This window comes from Marmota marmota, unplaced genomic scaffold, assembly GCF_001458135.2.
Source record: "Marmota marmota marmota unplaced genomic scaffold, marMar, whole genome shotgun sequence".
Lineage (NCBI taxonomy): Eukaryota > Metazoa > Chordata > Mammalia > Rodentia > Sciuridae > Marmota > Marmota marmota.
The window spans coordinates 6,753,581-6,778,105 of record NW_025999982.1 but is presented as its reverse complement, the minus strand read 5'-3'; the positions used below and the strand labels follow the sequence as shown (position 1 = coordinate 6,778,105).

Here is a 24,525-nt window from a genome sequence, read left to right as displayed (position 1 = left end):
TCTCTCTAAAAAGAAAAACAAAACAAAAAAAACTATATGTTGTCAAACCACAGAAGAATCAGAAAGGCTATGTAATAATGGTTACAATCCTAAGATTCTATTTCTCTGAGATTTAACTTTCTTACTCTCTTCCCTCTTCAGCGATTTTCCTGTGCTTGGGTGATTCAGGTCGGTAGTGGTCCGAGTGGGGCTGGAAATAGCAGACTTGATGTGGCGGACCTGCTGCTGTCCCCAGTGAGCCACTCCTCTGCTGACCTCCAGCGTTAACTGGATCATTCGGTTAATGGCTTGCTGAATGTCATCCAGACTTGGAACCATTACCTGTGGAAAGAAGCAGCCAGGACACAATACTACCAGCACAGACCATCCACCCCTCCAAGTCTCAGCATCCCGGTTTCCCATGGAGTGGGCAAAGCTTTGGCTGGCCCTACAGAAGGCCGCTTTAAGGATGGGCTGCAGACTTTCTCCATCCTGCAGTTCTCCCATTCCATCCATTCCTGCCAGCCAAAAGGTCAAATGTAGTCCTCTTCACCCTCTCCCTGTGAGCATGACCAGATGAAGCTGAAAAATGTCAACTACACGTTGGAATGACCATGGAACAGAATGACGGAGGTAGCTAGATAGTGACCTTGACTCTTTGAACTGCATCAGATAAGCTAAGAAGCTATCCTTCAGGAGGCTGAGCCACACAAATGTGAAGTTAGGTGGCACACAGGCTGCTTCTGCCTGGCATCTTGCTCATTCTGTGTGGCTTGGAGTTCCAGATGCCAATAAACAGCTGGGGTAGTTGTAGAGATAAGCTGTGGGAAGGCTCAGGGGATACACGGTGCTCAGGACATGGGCTTATTCTTCTATTCTGCCATTCATGGGTTGCTTCACAGTGGTGGGTTTGGGGTGAGGACTTACATAATGCTTTTATTTTAGTGATTTAGTGTCCAAAGTAAGAAAACTCCAAGTGATTTGTAGGACATCTAACAACTGATGGCAAAACAAATACTTAACTATTTCACCAGGCTTCAAAGCACCATGAGTTATGCAGAAGTAATTTTTAATATAGATATAAAGGATAACATTTTTATTTTTGTAAAAGAGAAAGTAAAAAGATGAATAGGACCAAGATGGTCCTCTAAATGAAAGTTCAGTTCTAATACTACACTTCCTAAATACATTGCCAAAATATCACTGTATTTAATACTTACCACATTAGGGATTGCAAGATGTACTTCGGTTTTTATAAAGGAAATGATATCTTCTGACCGCTTTCGTCCATAAGGGCTACAATAAGATGGACATTAAGCTGATGAACTTTTGCCTCAAATTTCACAAATAGCTTGTTATGCTCCAAGTTTCCATACTAGAAATAAAGTCCATTTTCAAAACACTAAATTACCCCCAGAGAGTGTTACTTATAATAGAGCCATAAATTGCAGAGAGCTAAGAAAACACAATGATTTAACAGTATTAGAAGCAAAATGTTAATCTCACAGACACTTTCTAGTATTTGAATGTTTCTTGCGCAGTAACCATTTAATAATATCCACACAAGGCAGTCTTTCTTCTCTGCTCAGCGATGCTGCACCCTGAGATCAGCAACAACAAGCACGTACCTTCATAGATGTTGTTATGTATACATTTCTAAAAGATTGAACAGGAGGTTTCTGGTTGAGGTTTTCCAAAAAGTGCTTTATAACACAGTACCACTACCCAGCAACTCAGGAGACTGAGATAGGAGGATTGTAAGTTCCAGGCCAGTCTTAGCAACTTAGCAAGGCCCTCAGCGACTTAGTGAGATCCTGTCTCAAAATAAATAAAAAGGGCTGGGGATGTAGCTCAGAGGTAAAGCACTCCAGGTTCAATCCCTGGTACCAAAAAATAAATAAGAATCAAAAAACTAAAACAGTGTCACTCATGCACAGACATACAGACATGTGTCTAGCAATGAAGGACATACCCAGAGCTGCAGGTAAGTTTGGCTCTCTTCCTATGCCAGGCAAAAATATTTAAAAAGCAAACTTTCTGTCACTATTGAAAAACACCTCCACGTGCAAGTACAAGCTGACTGGGGGAGGGGGTCACAAGAAACACTGACTCTGAGTTCAAAACCAGAGACCTCACATTGAGTCATCTAGGCCAACATCAATGGTTCCCAGATTAACATATTCCTAAAAGGAACTCTTTGAACTTAAAGCAAGCAAGCAAGCAAGCAAATGGCTTCTAATTCATGGTGTCCCTCTGAAATTTAAGATGCAGCAATAAAACTAGGGGATACTGAAATACAAAGGGTACTAAATAGAAACAAGCAGCCAGAGAACAGGTCCTAGATCATTCAGTAACTTATTTAGCAAATCAGAGGGTTGGCTCAAGGAGGTCTCCAAAATTTTAGAGGCAAACTACAAAGAGATAGAAATTACTAAAGAAAAGGGCAGAGCAAGGACCACGATGAGTAACATCCATTGAGTGCTTAACGTATGCCAGAAACTTTCCATCAATTAACCCATTTCATCCTTGAATTCACTCCGCAAAGCAGATACTATGATAATTACTCCTATTTTATAGATGAAGAAACTAAGGCAGAGAGAGGCTAAGAAATTCACAGAGAATCACTCAGCTCAGGAATGCTTCACTACCTAGATCCAGGTATGAATCCTACACAGCTATGGCAGGAGGATCTCAAATTCAAGACTAGCCTGGGCAACATCTGGAGATCCTTCCTCAAAATAAAAAAAAATTTAAAAGAGCTGGGCATGTGGCTCAGTGGTAGAACACCTTGCCTGACACACATGAGGCCTTCGGTCCAATTCCTGGCACTGCCCAAAATAATTTAATTTAAAAATAAAAAGGATAGGACTGGGGATACAGCTCAGTGGTAGAGCTGTATTCAATCCTGGGTTCAATCCCTAATACCACACACACACACACACACACACACATATATACACACACAAAATGAAATTAAAAATTGAAACAGAAACTCATTCCAGATAAAACTAACAATATAGTGGTATAAAAAGTCTAAAATAAGTACACTGAAAATGCTCAAAGAGATAAATAAAAGCTGTCTCCCAGAGAAAAAAAATTAAAAATAGAGAAATTGCTAACTAAGGAAAAAAATGATATAATATTTGGAGGATGAGAAGGAAAGTATTTATCTAAATATTTAAAATGCAGTAGACAACATAATCTCTAGAAAAGATACAGAGGTCCTTGCCCATAATGTAGTTCACAAAGGCAAAAGCAGTATGTATGTATGTGTGTATATATGAATGACAGAGTAGTGAGGAGACAGGAAGGGCAGGTTGAGAGGCCCCAGCATATAAGACGACCACTTGCCCAGTGGACCCAGGAGAGTCCCCAGTTAACTCTGACCTGGCACCTCATCTGGATATTCACAAAAGTGTCCTAGTTGGAACAATAAATTATATAGTCATTGTGTTCAATATTCAATTAGTAGGCATTCCAGAAGAAATCAATGAAGGAATGTCCTAGAAGAAATAACTAAAGAGGAAATTGGTGAGATTTTTCCAGAATTAAGGGAAGCCATGAGCCCTCAGATAGGAAGTGCTCTGTGTGAACAAAGCAGAACTTAATAAAGACAAATCCACCCAGGGTCAGCAAACTGCAGAAACATCAAGGATAAAAAAAGAATCTTTGGTTAGGTACACTGCAAACATCTCATCAGCAGACAACATGGGTCAGGAAAAAAAAATGAAGAAATACTTGCAAAGCACTGAGAGGAAAAACTAACAACAAAGGCATTTTCAGACATACAAAGAAAAATAAGAAAATTCACCTCTCACAAATCCTCGCTAAGGAACAGGTGGTATACAAAGCATACAAAGAATCTGGGGATTTTATAAAATATGCCAGTAAATAAATTATTTTTGAGTGTTGCAAAAAAAAAAAAAAAAAGGCAAAACTAAATCATCAAACTGCAGTAGTCATATAGGCATAGTACAGTAAGTAAAGCCTGCACAGGCCCTTGTAGTCAGAAATAATTCGAGAAAACTGCAAAACTACAGAAAGTCTTGTGCTTTAAAAGCAAAATGTGTGCTTTCTAGATTCAAAGACAAAAGATATAGGATAAAGATATACAAAATGTATAGAAGGCATTTTAAATAGAGTTGTTTTGTAATTGTTGTTTTGTGTGGTTTGGTTTGATTTGGTTTGTTTGCAGGACTAAGAACTGGACCCAGGGATGCTCTACCACTGAGCCCCATCCCCAACCCTTTTTATTTTTTTATTTTGAGATAGGTTCTCACTAAACTGCTAAGGCTGGCCTCAAACTTAAGATGCTCTTGCCGAGGCTCCCTGCATTGATGGGATTACAAGCGTGTACCATCACACCTGGTGAGAATTTATTTTAAAAGACATAAATATCACTTCTTTTTCTAAGATTGATAATTTTGAATATTTTTTGTAATGGTTAATTTGAATTGTGAATTTGATTGGATTGAGATGTCAAGGATTAAGAGGGGTATGGGTGTGTCAATGAGGGTGTGTCTAGGAATGACTGGCATGTGGGATCGCCAACTGAAATGGAGACCCTCCCTAAGCATGGGCAGCACCAACCAATAGGATGATGGCTTGGATGGAATAAAAGTTGGAGGAACAAGGAAGCGATGAACCCAGCCTAATTCTATTTTAAGATTGGGAGCCATCTTGTCACAAAGTCATGGAAAAAAAAAATTCTGTTTTACAACAAATTTCTTCTATTTCTAAACTTGCTTGGAATGCCTGCCCATGCCTTGAACTCACCCATGCCTGGCTTTCCCTGACCAGATAAAAACTCTCTCTGAAACCTTAGCAGCACCTCATAAATTCTGGCTTTCCCTGACCAGATAACAACCCTCTCTGAAACCCTAATGGCACCTCATAAATTCTGATGTTGAGATCTAAATTTACTCTCTAATTTGAAATGTTGAACCATTTAGGTCATTAACCTACTATCTGCCTTTGTATTATGCTTTTCAAAATGCTGTTATCTGTAAGTTCTCAAGACACTCCCCTTTTTACAACTTTTTGTGCTATAAAACCATGCTGCTAGAGAGCTGAGGTACTGTCCTGTAACCCATGGATTTCGGGAGAGACAGTCCTAGCCGGTTGGAATTACAAGCTTGCTTTAATCTGATTTAAAATTGGAGTCGGTGGTCTTTTCTTTGCAATGTGGTTTAATAGAAACAGCAGCAGATGCAAGCTCTTTTCTTCTTGAATGGGTTCTTGATTGCTGCTGCAGTCATCTGAGGATATAGGGCTTTCACTTCTTCACTCTTCCAAAGTGGATTCTTCAGAAGCCTTTGTCTCAGACTAGGGTAGCACTGTTGATCCATCTTGTTCTGGAGCTTCAGCCTCTTGGACTGCGCAGCTAGTGGTTCTCCCAGCTTTCCAGCCTGTAGACGGCCACTGTGGACTATCCAGTTTCTGGTTGCATAAGCCAATTTAATAAGTCCCCCTTTTATAATTATACTTCCTCTTGATTCTGATCCTTTAAAGAACCCTAATACATTTTTAAAACTCAGCAAAAGAAAAATGAAAATTAATAAAGAAATAAAAAGGTAAGGGGGAACGAGCAAAAGAGAATATCAAGCTTCTCCATGTGGTCAGGGATGATGATGATCAAGCTAAAGCACAGGCATTGATGTGATCAAATTGTAACGCTAAAGAGACCATTCCTACAACAGTGTGGGAGACGGATTTGAGAGGTAGAGAAAAGGGCACGGGCAGCACCTAGTGACCCCCGCAATTAGAGAAGATATTTGCTTCATTATTATTAACAAAATAATATATTGCAAATATTTATTACTTAATCCACTCCAATAAAAAAAAAAAGGCAGGCTGGGCTGGGGTTGTGTCTCAGTGGTAGAGTGCTTGCCTAGCACATGTGAGGCACTAGGTTCAGTTCTCAGCACTACATAAAAAAAATAAAGTTATCATATCCATCTACAGCTAAAAACATTTTTTTTAAAAAAAAAGAGAAGAAGAGAAAAACCCTTAAAAAAAAGCAGGCAGAAAACACCACAAACTATAAGGAAAAGACAAATATCCATAAACACATGAAAATATATTCAATCTCATCAGTAACCAAGAAAATGAGAATTTAAATCCAGATGAGATGCCATTTCACACTCTGTGTTAGTAAGAATTTCTAAAATGAAAAATATTGTTTTCAAGGATGAGGAGCCACGGACCCTCTCATACTATGCATTGCCTGGTGAAGTGAGCCATGCATGCACCCTAGGACCCAGGAGATCAGCTCTTAGCAGGTGCAGCAAGAGGCAGATGCAAGAGGGCTCAGAGGTGTTTTATTCATGACAGCCCAAGCTGGAAACAACCCAGTGACCACCACCGGCGGAACAGATAAACAGATTGTGCACGCTCCAACTCCACCAAAGTGTTAATAAACTGTAGCAAGACAGATGAATCTCAGAAAGGTAATGCTGAGCACAAGTCAAATACAAACAAAAGGCAATGACACATTGGAGATAGAAACAAGTGATAAGCTCTAAAGAAAACCAAGACCAAGACCAAGTTCAGGCGAGCAGGGAGAGGACCAGTCAGGGAATGCCAATCTTCTCAATCTTGGCCTGGGTGACAGGAACATGGTTGTTTATTCAATTACAGTTCTTGCAGTATTATAGGGATTTTTTTTCAAACAGCCTTTTAATGGATGTTTTATTTTAAATTTTATATTTTTTAAAATTAATAAAAATTAAAATAATATTATTAGAATCATATTATTATAGGGAGTATTATCAGACATAGTTAGCATATTTTCAACTTGCCTTGCAACAAATATTCTTCTTTTCATTGTATCCAAAGATAACCGTGTAGCTTTTTGAAGACTGTCCAGTAGTTGATGAGAGAAAAAAGCAAAGACCTCTTTACATTCCTGTAATAAGAAATCATATTAAATTTCATACCCCAAAATAAACTTCCATCATCCCCAGAACAATGACACATATTAGAAGTTACATGTGAAAGGCGAGAAATAATACACTATACAATTTCAATGACACTATTTAAATAAAGGTAATACTAAATTACTTGTCTGGTTTTTTTTTTAGGCAAATAACATTACATGAAAAGTGTGCTTGCAGCCAGGTGTGGTGGTGCCCACCTGAAATCCCAGCTAATCAGGAGGCTGAGGCAGGAGGATCACAAGTTTGAAGTTAGCCTGGGCAACTTATAGTGAGATTCTATCTCAAAATAAAAAGGGCTGAGGATGTAGCTCAGAGGTAGGATGCTTGCCTATCATGTGTGAGGAGAGGGAGAGAGAGAGAGAGAGACTAAGAGAAGAGAAAAGAAAAAAAGAAGAGTGTTTTGCAAAAACACCCTATCAAACCAGAATGACTGACTCAAAATATAAAAATCAAAAACAGTTTATTTAAAATCATCCTGGTTTGCTCAACACTGAATCATTCACCCAACAAACCTGAAGCACTTGAGTGCTGTGTACTTCTCAATGCTGAGGGGCATGGGCACAGGTGAAAGATTTGTCTCTATCATCAAAATGTTCAGCATGGTTTGAGGTGGGTGGTGAACCCCCAGGGCTCAGCAAGCCCTCTACCTCAGCCCCCAGCCCCATCTGGCTCACACATCAGGGTCCAGATTCTGACTACTCTGCCCCCTGGGGCTAAGTAGGAGAGTAAGGTTGAGTTGGGTTGGAAGAGTTATTAGGAATGAGCAAAAAAGAATTTCAAGCTTCTCCATGTGGTCAGGGGTGATAATGATCAAGCTAAAGCACAGGCATTGATGTGATCAGATTGTAATGCTAGAGAGACCATTCCTCCGATGGCGTGGGAGTCGGATTTGAGAGGTAGAGAAGACAGCACAACGCAGCTCCCAGTGACTCCCACAATTAGGGAGTCTCTACTGGGGCTCAGTCTTGTTTTAAGACCCCCTAATCTGGTATCAAAGGGAATGCAACTGCTAGTGAGGGTTCACTGAGATGGGGGGCACTTTTCCTGTTCAGCTTTCTGCCTGTTGTTAAACTCATCGTTAATGGCTTCCTGGTGCGTGGTACTGCAAATTCTAAGCTAAAATCTAGACCCTGTAGGGAATCATCTCCCAACCAGTTTGTGATCTCGTCATTGAGCAAGAAGGCAAGTTTATTACAGTTAGAATTTATTTCCAAAACTGTATTATAGTATGTAAAAGTAGGTAAGAAAAAAGAATGAAGAGAGGGTGGGTATGAGGGATTAAAAGAAAACTGCCAGGAGGAGGAGAAAGCAGGAACGTGTGAGAGTGGCCTTCAAAGTTGATAGGTGACCATGAGACAGAAACCCCCTGCCTCCTTTTCAACCTTCACCCTCACCACAATGTGACCATTTGCCCATTCAATCTGTTTCTCCTGCTGGGAAAGGCCACGGGTCAACCATAGTGCAATCCCTGGGCCCCAAGTGAATCATTATCAGGACTTGGGATACAGACAACTCAATTAAACCCAATAACAAGGACAAAGTTCCACACTGAGTGAAATGAATGGGTGCTATAAGTTGCATTTACTATGTAAGAAAACATGGCCAGACCACAATGGAGGAAGATCCTATAGAAACTGTAACAGACAAACCTCATCAAAAGTTAGTGATAGGGAGCTGGGGTTGCGGCTCAGCGGTAGAGCGCTTGCCTAGCACGCCTGAGGCACTGGATTCAATCCTCAGAACCACATAAAAATAAAATAAAGGTTATTGTGTCCACCTACAACTAAAACAATTTTAAAAAAAAATAAAGTTAGTGATATTGGGAAGAACCTTAAGGATTACCTGATCTTACAATGTGCAACTGGAAATTGTATTTTTGGGAATCTGTTATAAATTAGGCATAGGTTAGTTTCAGAACTGCCTGGAAGTAGCCCCCTTTGGGTTACGTATAATCCAATTAGTCATAATGAAATCTGCAAGAGGTTGTTTCACAGTAAATACCTTTTTAAACTCATCCTCTTTGTCATTATCATCACCCTCGGTCACCAAATTCGACTCATAATCATTGCCTTCGCCCTCCTCCATTTCACTTCCAAAAACAACATGTTTCTGGTGTTCTATGGATAGAAGACAAAACAAAAACAGAGTATGTAAATTCTTCAGCATTAGGTTTATTCTATGTGGCAAAACCTTCTTAGGAAGCTCATTTTTTAAAGCTGTTAAAGACTTACTTTTATCTTTCTTTCATTTACATATTTTTTTTGCATTTGTTCCTATAGGAGTGTCATCCTCAAATTCAATTAAACCGTGAATCTCAGTAGAATCATCATTTTACTAAGAAATATAATTCTGTCAATATACTCTTTTTTAAAAATATTTTTTTAGTTGTAGTTGGAAACAATACCTTTATTTTTATTTGTTTTTATTTTTATGTGGTGCTGAGGATCGAACCCAGTGCCTCGCACATGCTAGGCGAGTGCTCTACCGCTGAGCCACAACCCCAGTCCCTGTCAATAAACTCTTAATGTCTAGAATTAAGACAAGTTTTAAGAGGGTTTTACATATTATGTTTCTTAATTATTTGTTCACCTGTTGAGTTTTCTAACTTAATGAAGATTTATTTTTAATTTTTGATACTTGTGATTTAAAAACATTTAAAAACATTAAACTAAGTGAAGACTTCTTGGAGCAAAGACAGCATGCTGTGCATTCTCATTTTAGGCTCAGAGCATCTCAACCTCAGCACTACTGATATTTGGGGCTTTGTCATTGAGAGCTATCCTTTAGGATATTTAGCAATATCCCTGGCCCCCCTACCCAATCCTCTTAGAATGTCACTTGCATGAGTTTTCTGCTTGACCAGAATGTTCTCTCATTCCAAAAAGCCATAGTTCAAACATAGATGCCATAGTTCAAACATGTTGGTCTGTAGCTCACCCTTTTAGGCAAAGCTATCTCTTCAAGTCTCCTTCAAAACCTCAACACTAATCAAAATGGATTCTACTGTCACGTATAACTAAAAGGAACCAATAAAGTTTTTTTTTTTTTTTTAATCACATTGGAGCTGGGCACTGTGGCACACACCTGTAATCCCAGCAGCTCTAGAGGATGAAGCAGGAGGATGGCAAGTTCAAAGCCAGCCTCAGCAATGGCAAGGCACTAAGCAACTTAGTGAGACCCTGTCTCTAAATAAAATACAAAATAGGGCTGGGGATTTGGCTCAGTGGTTGAGTGCCCTGGTAACCCCCCACAAAAAACAATCACATTGTACATCATCATATGTGCAAATACGTGTCAATCAAAAATTTTAAAATACAAACAAAAGAGACCTTTTCAATGTCTTTTCCTGAAACAGAAATAATTTAATCTGCACATTGCCTCATGAATATTTGAGGACATTGACTGTAACTTCTTGGCCAAAGAATCAAAGTGTGTATCCACCTTATTAAGGTTAAGAAGATAACTGGCAATTGGCAAAAATAGATAACATATCTTTTATTAAAAAAAAAAAAAAATCCACACCAGTCAGTGGCCTGCCTCACACAAAGCCAACCTCCCCCTATGTTACTGAGCAGGGGATGGTGGGAAGAGCAAGTATCTAGGCAAATACAGGGATCATGACTGACATATATAGACAAGCCCCCATAAAATATTAACAAGTAAATCCTCCAATTACAAATTTCTACCTAGACAGTTCTTATTTCGAACTTGAAAACAAAACTTCAAAACAAAATATCTATTTCCCTTCAAATGTACCCAAAGATTCTAAATATGTAGGAAAGGGCAATCTGAGCAATACTAAAAGTTCCAGATTCTTAAACCACAATTAAGGAAGCAGGAAGCAAAGATCTCTTCCTGGGAATCTTTTCTTAAAATCCTCTGCCCCTGCTAGAGAAGATCAAATTCAGCAGCTTGTTTTGGAGGGGCTTATTTACATATATTTACTAAAATTATTAAAACTTTGGACTTCATTGAGGGAATGAGATTCTGAAATTGGGAGGACTGGAAATGGAGTCAAAATCATTTCAACCACTTTAAATAATCCAGGCACCTTGTCATATAGATTTTCCTCAGCAAAGTGAATCAGGGTGATGAGGGCTTTGGCAAAGTCAAAAATCGTGAAGACAAAGCTTTGTACGCCTTTTGTTAACCACGGGGTAGGAGGTGGGGGGAAGATCTGCCATGGTGTGATCTTTGATTCCTTGGGGGTACACTTTCCACTAGGTCCCATTTACCTGTACCCTGACACCGTTCTAAGGAAGAAGACACAGCTGGTACCATTCAGAGAAAGATCTAGGGGGAAAATGAAACTTAGTCTTGCCCAAATAAAGTTTTCTAGATTCATGAGAATCTTAGATTTTATCCTTGTCTGGTTTATTTTTTTAAAAAAGTAAAATGAATCAAAGGATCAAAGTGACATGATTGATTAGAATGCTATTCAAAAAGAAAAAGAAACGCAGCAAGCCTGAGGGTGTAACCATAACCTGCTTATAAGGTTGGTCCTTGGTTGGCATCTGGGAACCCTGGATTTCAGAGGTTGCCACTATTTCCTAAGTGACAAGAGAACTCACAGAGCCTAAACTATACAAAAACACAGTTTATGATGGACACCTGCTTTGGAGTCCTGAATTTTGCTACCTGCTAAGTGGAAGGTGCTCATATGAGGACATATCTGTAGCTCTCGTGACTCAAAAATTAACTAGTGAAATTACCTGGTACTGGTTTTATTGCTTTCCCAGTGTATTTAACTTCATAAATTTGCTCAAATATTAATATAAGTTCTCTGACAGCTTCTTCCACATGCTTACTTTTGTGGTTTAGAATATCAGCCCACTCTCTCGTGTACGTCTATTAAATAAAGAAATGACTATTAATTTTCAGATACCTAAAAGTGGTGAAAATTTATTAATATGACTTTATTAATTTTAATAATTAATTATACTTTATTTATTTTATTTATTTAATTAAAATTAGTTATTTAAATATTTATTAATATTTGTTAATAAAATTATTTATTAATATTTATTAATATTAAATGTTTGGATAAATATTTACTTAATAAATAAATAAATAAATAAATGTTTGTTTGGGTGAATATTTAATTAATAAATAAATAACATGACTATTAATTTATGAAAATATAATTAAGTTTACTTAAAAATAACCAGAGGGGTTGGGAGAAGAACTCAGTAGAAAAGCATTTTCCAAGGATGCTCAAGGCCCTGGGTTTGATCCCTGGTACCACAAATAAATAAATAAGATAATGTTGACCGTGCTTTATGTTTCAGATCTAAAATTGCCTGCCGCCCAAAGCACAGATGGTAAGGTCCAAGCAAAAGATGACAAAGAAAAAAATCTATTCTTTTTCTAGTATTTGACTCAATCACACCCATAAGTCTAGAACAGAAAGACATTGCCAAAAGTTGAAAATGAGATATGGTATGAAAGGTACAATCCAAAGTGTTACATGGAGAATTGAGTGAGGTAAAGTTTTTAATTAAACATGGTGCTATATGCCAGGCATTGATTTAAGAGTTCATATGTATTAGCTAATTTAATTAAAGGACATCCTCTAGTAATAATTAACATTATGGTCTCTATTTCACAGAAAGCCAAGGCTCAGAAGTTAAGAAATTTGCCCAGGTCACCCAGTAGGTGGTAAGAATAAGAGTTTGAACTCATCTTTGATTCACAAAGTCTGTGTTTTGCTTTTCTGACCTTTTCCAATAGCCAGAAAAGGGTTTAATGAAGAAGTTGAGAGCTAGTCAAATTCAGAAAACTGGCTCATAAAATTGAATAAGGCTTTGAACATATCAAACAATATCCCTGCATTTTATAAAAGAGTCAAGTAAATGGTAGCTGTCAACTTGGACCTTCAAATCAAAACCACTATGAGGGGCTTGAGTTGTAGCTCAGAGATGGAGCGCTTGCCTAGCATGTGTGAGGCACTGGGTTTGATTCTCAGCATTGCATATAAATAAATTAATAAAATAAAGGTCCATTAACATCTAAAAAAAAAAAAAAAAACACCATGAGATGCCACTTCACACTCACTCTGAGGGCTATAATTAAAAAGACAGAAGACAGTAAGTGCCAGTAAGGATGGAGGGAAACTGGAACCCTCATAACTACTGGCGGGATTGCAAAATGATGTAGCCACTTTGGAAAACATTATGGCAGTTCTTCAAAAGGTTAAACAGAGTGTTAACATATGACCCAGTAACTCCACTCCCATATATGTACCCCCCAAAAAGAAAACATGTCTACACATAATGTTATAAACAGCATTATTAATAACAGCCCAAAACTGGAAATGACCAAATATCTATCAACTGATAAATGCATAACTAAAAGGTGATACATCCACACAATGCACTGGGCTGCCCACAACTCACAGGCCAATATTCGGGACACAAGAGTTGATAGGAAGGAATCAAATTTATTCAGGGGCTGGCATCTTGGAAGACGGAGGCACTGTCAACCTCAAAGCTCCATCTTGGGAGGTCAAGGAGTATAAAGGGTTTTTTTAGTGAGGAAAAGGAGGAGCAGGGCAGGAAGGCCACATGAGCGGAGGCCTTTGTCATCTAGGCTGTGTATCTCCTATTTCGCTTCTTCTCTGGGGTACAGGAGCATTGAAATGGACCTCAACCTCCTGGGTCTAGATTCTGTAGTTCTTTTTAGATGGATATGCTACTTTTCAGCAAGTTAAAGCCACACTGATTTACCTGCTTTGTGTTAATTGAGCATAGAACTAAAGACTAAGGAGGGGCATTATCAAGGTCATCATTTGTTCTGGGTTCTGTAAATCTCAAGAAAAATTTAGCAGCAAACATCTTAACCATTTCGGAGGACTTCCCTTTAGAATTTAGTATGAAGAGGATATAATGCTCGCAAAAGGATTAGGGAGAAGCAACAACCTTAAGGAAGAGATAAAGAAAGGACATTTGCAAAAGAAACAAAATTCTGACACATGTGACACTGAATGAACTGTGCTAAGTGAACGAAGCCAATTTATAATATTCTAAAATGCACCACATTGATGGTTGTATAGCTCTGAATACACTAAAAGACATTGAGTTATACAGTTTGCATGGTTGAGCTGCAAGGTTTATGAATTTTATCTCAATAAAGCTGTTTAAAAATAATAATTAGTGCCAGAAATATTTTGAAGCAGAAATTAGGGAAAGAAAAATTAACGGGAGGTGGGAAAGTGAAGGCAGCACGTGTGAAGAATTGGAGGAGTTTGGTTGTAAATGAGACGTGAAGGGTAGTTTTTGTGGGCAAGGAAGAGGTGAAGGTATATTGGACTGCTGGTGGGAAGGATCCATTCAGTACTACTGAGAAACTGATATCACTCCATTTTGGAGAAACCAGCCTCTACCTCAGAGCAAAGCCTGCCCAAGGAAGGGGGCATGACCCTTGTCCTTGGAAAAACCTACAGAGCACTCCTAGGCACATACCCACCCTGCTGAGTTGTTGGTCTACAAATAACAGGAAAGATCTGCAGCGCCAGGTATCCCTGACTCAGTTAGTCTAGGTGAGGACCCATAGCAACCCCCTAGCAAACTCCAATCAGCATGAGATAGGGAAAATACCTGGGATGCCAGATGACCCCCCAGTAGTTTATGGTGGTTGATAACATGTTAGGAAACCAAATAGTTCAGCATGTACTCCCTTCGTGGCCTAAACCAATCAGTTCAAAGGAATCCCCTTCTTGTACTAACCAATCACCCCTACCCAACTTGTTCCCTCCAGTGAACGTGCTAATCAATGTTAAGAGTTGTTGATTTTCCCGCGGTGTGGAATGGTTTGCTGTGTGATGTTGTGACACATAGAGTACCCCCAAAACCTATAAAATCTCACTGAACAAATGACCGGGACTCACTCCCTGGGACCGCTGCGTCAGAAACGGTTGTGAGTCCAGGCTCGAACTTGCAATTTAGACTCTTGTGTGATTGCATCGGATTCAGCTCCTGGAGGTCTATTGGGGTCCCACGAATCTGGCATTACAGTACAAAGTTGAAGATATCGAAAACAGGGGGACTAATAGAGCAAAGTCACCAAGAAGGGGTGTTAGATAGCTATTTCGTTGTTGTGACCAAAAGACCTGACAGAACAGATGAAAGTTCATTCTGGCTCACAGTTTCAGAGATTCAGTGCAGAGTCAGCCAACCTCATGCCCTGGGCTCAAGGTGAGCAGATCACGGTGGAAGAGAGTGGTGGAAGAAAACAGCTCAGAACATGGCAACCAGGAGAGAGAGAGAGAGAGCACATTCTGTTCACCGAGGACAAAATATGTTACCCTCAGCCATACCCTACCTGCCAACAATAAACGCCTAGTGGATTAATCCAGTGATTAGTTTACACTTTTCACAATCTGATCATTTCACCTCTGAAAACTCCTGCGTTGTCTTTACCCATGAGCTTTTGGGGGACACCTCATCTCTGAACCATAACAGAAGTCAAAAAGGCATGAGATCTTGAACCCATTTGGAGGATCTCAATTTTGAAAAGAGGCAGAAACTTTCTCCATGGATCCAGAAGGAAGAAAAGATGGATACAGGAGCAGTCGACAATGCAACTGTAAAATTGATTTATATGCTTTAATTTATAAACCTATAAATAATCCCTGCCACTCTGTCAAGGCCATTTGCCAAACACTCCAGGTGCCATTCTTCATTCGCAGCATGACACCCATTCTCTATGCTTCTCTGCCCTTCTCTGTGTAGTGGGAAGCTGACTACTTGACTCCCTTAAACTCCAGCTGGGTTTGAGAAGACAGGAAAGCTGGAGGAGAGAGAGTGACAGGTTTTCTTTTCTACTCTCTCCTTGCTTAGAAGCTGCATCTCGGTTCACAAAATGGTTTGAAACCACTGTTTGACCCAAACTAACTTCACCCTAAAAAATTAATGTATATCATTTTACCAAACTGATTTCTGCTCAGAGACCTACCTGGCTTGCCCTGTGCTTAACAAATTATATTCTGCCTTCACTTCAATGGTCCTGCCCAATGGTAGGTTTGTACAAAGACAGTTCAAGCTTTGCTAGATCTTAAGATTACTCCAGGGCAAGTGACTGTGGCATACTGATTTGCAAAGGTGCTTTTCAAAGTTCCACTTCCTGCATCATGACTTATAACACTGAGACTTTCCACTTATTTAATAATAACATTTTTTAAATTGTGTCATCAATACAAACACAACATTCATACTCAGTCACTTATTCTATCCCAGTTTTCTCCATTTGTGTGGTCTCTTCCTATGCATGTAAAAGTTCTTTGTTCTTGTACTCAAAGTAAATTATCTTTGGTAGCATGAGTTTTCCCTCCTCAGCAACTGATGGAGTCAAAATAGTTATAAATACATCATGTGAGAAGATGATTTCATTATAAATAGGACAAAAGGAAGGAAACCAACATAGAAATTCCCCTACACTTTTGTATTCTGTTTTTATGTAGATAAGATCTGGTATTAAATGCATGTAGTCAAATTCTAGGAATAAAGTTCATATAGTCAAATTCTAGGATTAGAGAGAAGAAAGTGGCAGGCAGAAAATTATCCCCAAGCAGGAAATGGAACACTTCTTTGGAAAATTTCAATTGCTGTGAAAAGACCCATACAGCATTTGAAGAAGTTCTCCCTCCTTCAAAAACATGTAATTCAGGGAACAGAGCAGACAGGGAGTATCCTAGGTTAATTTTACAGGTGACTGGAGAGCTGAAACAGAGATTCAGGGTGCTCTGAAGGGAGGTCTTTCTTGGGGATGAAGGAATGAAACTCTAATATAATAGTGTATTTGAAAGAAAATATGAAAGGAGAAGCAATTAGAAACACCAGGAAAAATAAAAAGCTTATAAGAAGATATATTACACACATACGTCATAGCTCTGCATTAGCCATGTTGACACAGGCATAATAAAGTGTTGCTATTTACAATTACTGTTTAACTGAAAACAATAATGAAACTATTTTGAGAAGAAAAGGGAGGATTGGTAAAGGATAAGGTGAGAAAGGTACTTATTAAAGTAGGAAGAAAATAATGTACAAATTTGCCAATTCAAGAAATAGTACCCTCCAGTATGTTTCTTAAAGATGTAGAAATAATTATGAGAAATAAATAAAAATTTTAAAAAAAATGGGTGCCTTGGGAGAAATAGATTAACTCTAGATAGGGCAGAGGAGAAGGAGGGGAAGGGATGGGGCATGGGGTTAGAAATGATGATGGAATGTGATAGACATTATTATCCAAAGTACATGTATGAAGACACAAATTGGTGTGAATATACTTTGTATACAACCAGAGATATGAAAAATTGTGCTCTGTATGTGTAGTATTGTAATGCATTTTGCTATCATATATAAATTTTACAAATTAATTTAAAAAACAGGTGCCTTTCCTAGCACAGATTGTGTTCCCCTACAATGAGTAAACTATGCCATTAACATGGACCAAACAAATTTGTATCTTTCCACCACTTGTTGAATAACAATAAATTCATTTCACTTTCATTGGTTGTAATTCACGGAGTACCTCTGGGTCATAAGCCAGTCATAAGCCAAGCAATCAAGGTTCTTTTATTCAAATATTAATAACTATAACACTCAAATCACACACGACACTTCACACAGTGGGTTACAGAAAGGCTAAGAAAGGGTTAAGGTGGCCACACGGTTCCAGGAGGCTGCACAGAAAGCAAAAGCAGACAGCAAATACAAACCCAAGAGTCCCTGCAGGTGACCGGATAAGATTAAGACTGCAACCCTGGACAGGAAGCCATCCTTGGTCTTCTCAAAAAGGACACCAGCAAACCAAAAAAACTTACCCAATAATGATAAAACTTACCCAATGATAAAACTTACCCAATAATGATAAAAGGATCAAACAACCAGGAAGATAAAATCATTTTACTCCTGAATAAACTAAGAATAAGAACAGGATATTAAAATGGATTGTCCAGTACTGTGATGGCCAAAGCTGAGAACAAGTGATTTTAAGCTCCTACACATTAGGAAGAAAGCACATCTTAAAAGGTAGTGCCACTGTCCACCTTGAGGTTACAGAGGGCAAGCTCACTCACTGATAGAGATTCAGTAGAGATAATGTGAGAACCTGAGCCCTCTAGAATTTGGAGGGCAGGGAGGGACTGACCCATGCCCAAGGAGTTCTGAGACTGGCAAGCTGCCCTAACCCCTGAAGGCAGAGTTGACCTGGGGAGAAGAAGCTGTGCCTTCAAAAAGAGAGAGGGCCAAAGCCCCCATTTCCCATGGGTCAGACTGCACCCTGGACAGGAAGCCATCCTTGGTCATCTCAAAAAGGACACCAGCAAGATGATCCAAACCAGCACAGCGGACACAGTGGAAGCACAAGGTAGGCAGGAAAGGGAAGGGAGAAAAAAAAAAAAAGAGCTCAGTTAAAGACATTATTGAGTGCTTTTGAAAGAGACTGTGTTAGATACTAAGCCCCCAAAAACGAGTAAACAGGGTTCTATCTTTGCACTTTTGAGTCAATGAAGAGTAAACCATTATCCAAACAATTTCGATATAATGAGATGCTAAGGAAGTTAGAGATTTTATCCTGTAAGGACTAGATGTCATTGCCACTGAAGGATTTAAGTAGCAAGAGCTTCACGATCAGATATGGTGGCATTATGGATGCATATGATGGGGTCACATACAGAAGCAGAGAAACCAGTTAGATCACAACATCAATTGCAAACAAGCTTCAGGGGCCCAACCAAAGAAGTGGGCAGTAGGTACAGAAAAGAAGAGACAATTCAACTAAAATCTGAGTAAGAGGCAAAACATGTCTTAGCCTTAAGACTGGTGGGATTTAAGAAATAGAGGTAAGGGCTGGGGTTGTAGCTCAGTGGTAGAGCGCTTGCCTAGCATGTGAGAGGCACTGGATACAAATAAATAAAATAACAAATAAAAAAATTAACAATTAAAAAAAAGAAAAGAAATGGAGGTGAGGAAAGGTGATAATTCCCAGGTTTCTGAATGACTTACAGGGAATGTTTGTTGTAGTTTAAACCGTGAGGGAAATGATACTGCTCTAGGAACATGCACAGAGGAAGAGGAATCAGAAACCACTGGCAGAGCCCCAGGACACCAGCGCTGGGTGGAGGACATTAGTAAAATGATGTCTAGGGAGTGGCCACGGCTTGAGCTATTGGCTCCCTGTTAGCCTTTGGAGCTGAGGATGTCCAAAACAAGGATGTCCAAAAAATGCTACAGGCCCAGGTGTCTGCTTTTAGATTATCAATTCACATTTTATGCTTATGGCTCAGTATTCTTGTGATTATAATAATTAAATGCATACCTCATTGAGGGTCAACATGTCTTCTACTTTGGTAGCACCATCTTCCGGCAAGGAAATTAACACTGTTTTGGCTATCTCCTTTAGAACGGTATCAATGTGCATTTCACACAAATCGTTGACCTACCAACACGAGCAAGAATGAAAATACATTTTAAAAACAACTTTGTCCCTTTAGTGCTGGCTTTATGTATTTGAGTTACTAATTCACTTAGAGTCTGGAAACTTGCACCCTGAGTCAGGCATCATTTGGTGGAAATGTTAGGAGTAGTACAACTGTGAAGAAAGCTTAGAACTAAGGTTTTCTTGAGCAGCAACTGTGCCATAACCTCCTATGCATTATCTCTGTTGTTCTTCATTCCAGCAAAAGGCATCAGTATCTCCACTTTATTTATTTATTCATTCATTCATTCATTTATTTATTTTGGTACCAGAGATTGAACTCAGGAGCACTTAACAACTGAGCCACATCCCCAGCCCTTTTGTGTATATGTGTGTGTGTGTGTGTGTGTTTTATTTAAAGACAGGGTCTCCCTGAGTTGCCTAGGACCTTGATAAGTTGCTGAAGCTGGCTTTGAACTCATGATCCTCCTGCCTCGGCCTCCCAAGCTGCTGGGATTATAGGCATGTGCCACCCCACCCGGCAGTATCACCACTTGAAAGCTAAAGACACCAAGGCTCACAAAAGTAAAGTAGCTTTAGAGAGGAACACATAGCTGGAAAAAGGCAGTGAATCCTACCCAGGTTTACCCAACTCCAAAGCCTCTGAGTTTGTTTATCATATTGTGCCACCATAATACACAGACTAGAATATCTAAAAAGATATGCATGGTCTAGGTAGCAAACATGTTAGAAATCCATAGATAGTCTCCATTTAGACTAAAGCCTCATATAGTTAATTTTAGAGCCATTAATATTAAATTTTAGGCACACTGTTCTGCTGTCTTCAACAGACTACAATTATCTCATTTTCTAAACTATAATGAACCATCATTTTATCATATTAAAGGCAAGATAATCCAGGATAAGAACAAGGCAACTCGATCCAAACCAGTAAAGGAAACATCAAGTGTTTTATTTTTAACTTAACGGATGTTCTTTTCATTAAGAGTCACCCCCATTAAAGAACTTCTATGTATAATTAAACTATTACTCATATTCTCAGTATTAATATATGTAGGTTTTTAAAACTTATCAATTTTACCTTCTTTAAAAGTTGATTGAACATATCCAAAACTGATTCAACTTCTTGAAAGAAGCTTTCCAGTGTTAAAGATGACCATGTTAATATCGTAAGCCCTTGCCTCAATACGGATTCCACCTACAAAAAAGTAAAGAGTTAACAGCTCCCTTTTCTTTTTTCTTTTCTGCAATACTGGGGATTGAACCCAGGGGTGCTCTCTACCAGTGAGCCACATCCGAGCCCTTTTAATGTTTTTGTTTTGAGACCAGGTCTTGCCAAGTTGTGGAAGCTGGCATCAAATTTCAACCCTCCTGCCTCCGCTCCGCCTCCTCAATTGCAAGGATTACAGGCCTGTGCCACTGTACCAGAAAACAGCCCCCCACCTTTTTTTTTTTTTTTGGTACTGGGGATTGAACTCAGGGACACTTAACCACTGAGCCGAGAATCTCCCCAGTCCTTTTTATTTATTATTTTGAGACAGGGTCTCACTAGGAACAGCTCCCATTATTAACAGGAGCATCTGCATGTATAAAAAGGCTTTCTTTTATTACCTGCAAATATTATAGGTTATATTTTCCTAATTATATTTTCCCAGCATTATGCCTAATAAAGATGAGGTTTTTTTTGTTTTAAATCATCTTTGGCTGTCCAGGAAGCAATCATGGAGCTTTAGGAAATGCTTATGATTTTGATTTAGTTTTTTTCCAAAGGCAACAAATTTAGACAAGAAATCATTGTGTAGGGAGAAAAAACAAAAAAAACAGAGCCATAAAGTTGAACTAGAAAAATAGAGGGTCTAGATGAGAATAGATGACCTAAAACCCATAATCTATAGAATATGAATCTAATTTTAAGTAATAGGGAAATCAATGTAAATCTTCAGCATTACCAACCTTTTTCACTTTAGGGGTCATCAGATTGACAAACACAGTAGGCACTTCCTGACATAAATCATCATAATACTGCAGAAGACCCTGTAAAAATAAAATGGAATATTTTACTTTGGTTCATTTTAAAGCAATAGCCATATTTTGATTCATACTAGGAAGGTTTCATTCAACCTGTTTCCTCATGTCCTGCCACTGTAGAGGTTACTCATATACATTTATATTGATTTACCCTACTTTTCTATCACCTGTAAATTATCTGTGCCCTCTCTTTAGGTATCTAGTCAATAGTACTTTCCAGGCCTTATTTTTTCATATTTATAATTTTTCTTTCTAGATGTTATTGCAAATTGTTGGATAATAATCTTTCTGATAGCTGTTATTATACATTTTCCCCTTTCCGTTCCTCATCTTCTGACATATTAAAATATACGCTATCGCTGATGCCATACTTGCTTTCTGAGTTTAAATAAATCTATCTTTAGATCCATGCAACCAGAATTAATAGACTTTTAATGTTTTCCTTCATATAGTCTTTAGATATAAACCATGATGATCAATTTTCAACCATTTGTAATTTTTTTTTACCATGTATTACACTGTGGTGAGAGATATAGAGTCAAGTTACATCTTCCCCAAGTGAATATTAAACTGTTTCAGTTTCTATTTAGTAGTTTCCAAGTTTTTTATTCCTTTCCTTTTCATCTGGTACTTGTAGTTGAAGTTTTATATATGATTGGCACTTGGCAAAGGACTTTGACTTTCAGGTCATCATCCAAGGCTAACGGAAACCCTGTAAGATGTGCTGCAAGTAATATTAGCTTCAACTTGCACCAGTCCTTTGACGCTTGATCCTCCAAAGTAGCAACTGACCAGTCCAAAAGCCTAGTCTTTGAAGCCAAATCCACAGTTTCCGCAATGCCAATGCTCCTCTGAATTGTTTTTTCTGTAACAATTACATAGTATTTTGATAAGAGCTAAAACTACTAAACTCCTTGAAAGAAATGAAAGGAAAGTGAACAAGGGATCTTTATTGTGGCAGTGTCTGAATGACTTGAGGAAAAAGAGGAGGGGGGGAGTGGGAGGAGGAGGAGGAGGAGGAGAGAAGAAAGGGGAGGGAGAGTTTTTATAGCCAAAATCTAATGGGGTCTCTGGGTCTGCAAGCTGCCTTGTTGGCGTACAGTTATTGGATCATATAGTAGTTGCTAAAGGTGTCATCTTCTGCCCTCAGGCAGACAGGGCAGGGGCCAGATGTGGGTTTCTGTTGCACCACACGGGTGGGGGTTGAGTGTTCAGCCTTGAGGCAAACAAGTAATAAGGAAACAGACTAGTGAGGGTGAGAGTCAAATGTTCAGCCCACTCTGCAGCTAACATTTGTTCAGCCTGCTCTGCAACTAACAAGAAACATAGGCAATCTTTGTGACCTTGGATTAGGCAAAGATGTCTCAAATATGACACCAAAACAAAACAAAATAGACACAGAAAAAAAAGTAGATAAATTGGGCTTCATAAAAATTTTAAATGGGGCATGGGTTGTGGGTCATTTGGTCTGGGGTTGTGGCTCAGTGGTAGAGCACTTGCCTGGCATGTGTGAGGCACTGGGTTCGATACTCAGTACTGCATATAAATAGATGAATAAAGTAAAGGTTCATGAACATCTAAAAAAATATTTTTAAAAAAATGTAAAGTGTATTTTTTCAAAGGACATCATTAAGAAAGTGAAAGGCAATGCACAGAATGGGACAGAAATTTTGCAAATCATATAGCAGATAAAATCTATAAATACCTATTACAACTTGAAAATTTAAAGGCCAAATAATCCAGTTGAAAAATGAGATGGGGTGGGGTTGTAACTCTTAGTGGAGCACTGGCCCAACACGAGTGAGGCACTGGGATCAATCCTCAGCACCACATAATAATAAATGAATGAAGTAAAGGTATTGTGTCCATCTACAATTTAAAAAAAATAAAAAGAGCAAAGATGGAGAGGATGTGGAAATAAAGGAACATTTTTACACTGTTGGTGAAACTGTAAACTAGTATAACCAGTAGGGAAATCACAGACTCCTCAAAAGACTAGACATGGAACCACCATATGACCCAGCTACACCACTCCTCAGAATTTATCCTGAAGAATTAAAGTCATTTTACTAAAGTGATACGTGCACACCAATGATTATAGCAGCACAATTCACAATAGCCAAAGTATAGAACCAGCCTAGGTGTCCATCGGTGGAAGAATGAATAAGGAAAATGTGGTATATATACACAACAGGGTTTTATTCAGCCATAAAGAAAAATGAAATTATGGCATTTGCAGGAAAATGGATATGTTAAGCAAAATAAGTCAAACTCAGAAGGTTAAGGGTTACATGTTTTCTTTCCTATGTGGAAGCTAAAGAGGAAAAAGGAAAACAAAGGTAGGGGCAGATCTCATGAAAACCAAAGGGAGATCAGTAGAAGAAAGGGACCTAACAACAAATCCCACTAATATGTACAACTATAATACACCAATAAAAGTTGTGTTTTAGTCAGCTTTTTTCACTGCTGTGACTAAAAGACCCAACCAGAACAATTTTAGAAGAGGAAAAGTTTATTTGGGGGCTCATGGTTTCAGGTCTCAATCCACAGACAGCAGGCTCCATTCCTCAGGGCTCAAAGTAAGACAGAACATCATGGCAGAAGAGTGTGGCAGAGAGAAGCAGCTCATATGATGATGAGGAAGCAAAGAGAGAGGACTCTGCTTGCCAGATACAACTATATACCCCAGATATATGCCCTGTCTCCTCCAGCTGCACTCCACCTGCCTTTAATTACCACTCAATTAATCCAACCAGGTGATTAATTTGCTGATTAGGTTAAGGCTTTCACAGCCCAATCATTTCCCCTCTGAATCCTCTTGCATTATTTCACATGTGAGCTTTTGGGGGCATCTCACATCCAGACCATAACAATGTGGAGCAAATGCTAATTGAGGATGATGAAAATGTCCTATCATTGATGGTAGTGATGGTTGGGCAACTTAGGGAAGATACTAAACCATTTCATTGTATACTTTAAATGGGTGAGTTGTATGGTATGTGAACCATATTCCAATAAAGCTAGTACTTTATTTTCCTCTCAGTGCTGAATTTGGAATTCAGGGCCTCACACATGCTACACAAATGCTCTACCACTGAGCTACATCCCCAGCCCAAAGCTATAATTTAAAAAACCTTTTGGG

The 24,525-nt window shown here is 38.8% G+C and overlaps 1 protein-coding gene across 1 annotated transcript in view; it reads right to left on the bottom strand.

The window, feature by feature from the left end:
- Positions 1-24,525, bottom strand: part of Dnah8 (dynein axonemal heavy chain 8) — a 280,498-nt gene that overhangs the window by 197,434 nt on the left and 58,539 nt on the right. Inside the window, exons 17-24 of the mRNA XM_015487349.2 lie at positions 21,309-21,389; positions 20,437-20,553; positions 19,236-19,355; positions 11,630-11,765; positions 8,919-9,034; positions 6,780-6,886; positions 1,200-1,275; positions 126-321 (exon numbers count right to left, since the gene is read on the bottom strand). Coding sequence (XP_015342835.2) covers positions 126-321; positions 1,200-1,275; positions 6,780-6,886; positions 8,919-9,034; positions 11,630-11,765; positions 19,236-19,355; positions 20,437-20,553; positions 21,309-21,389 — 949 coding nt within the window. The remainder of the gene's footprint in view (positions 1-125; positions 322-1,199; positions 1,276-6,779; positions 6,887-8,918; positions 9,035-11,629; positions 11,766-19,235; positions 19,356-20,436; positions 20,554-21,308; positions 21,390-24,525) is intronic.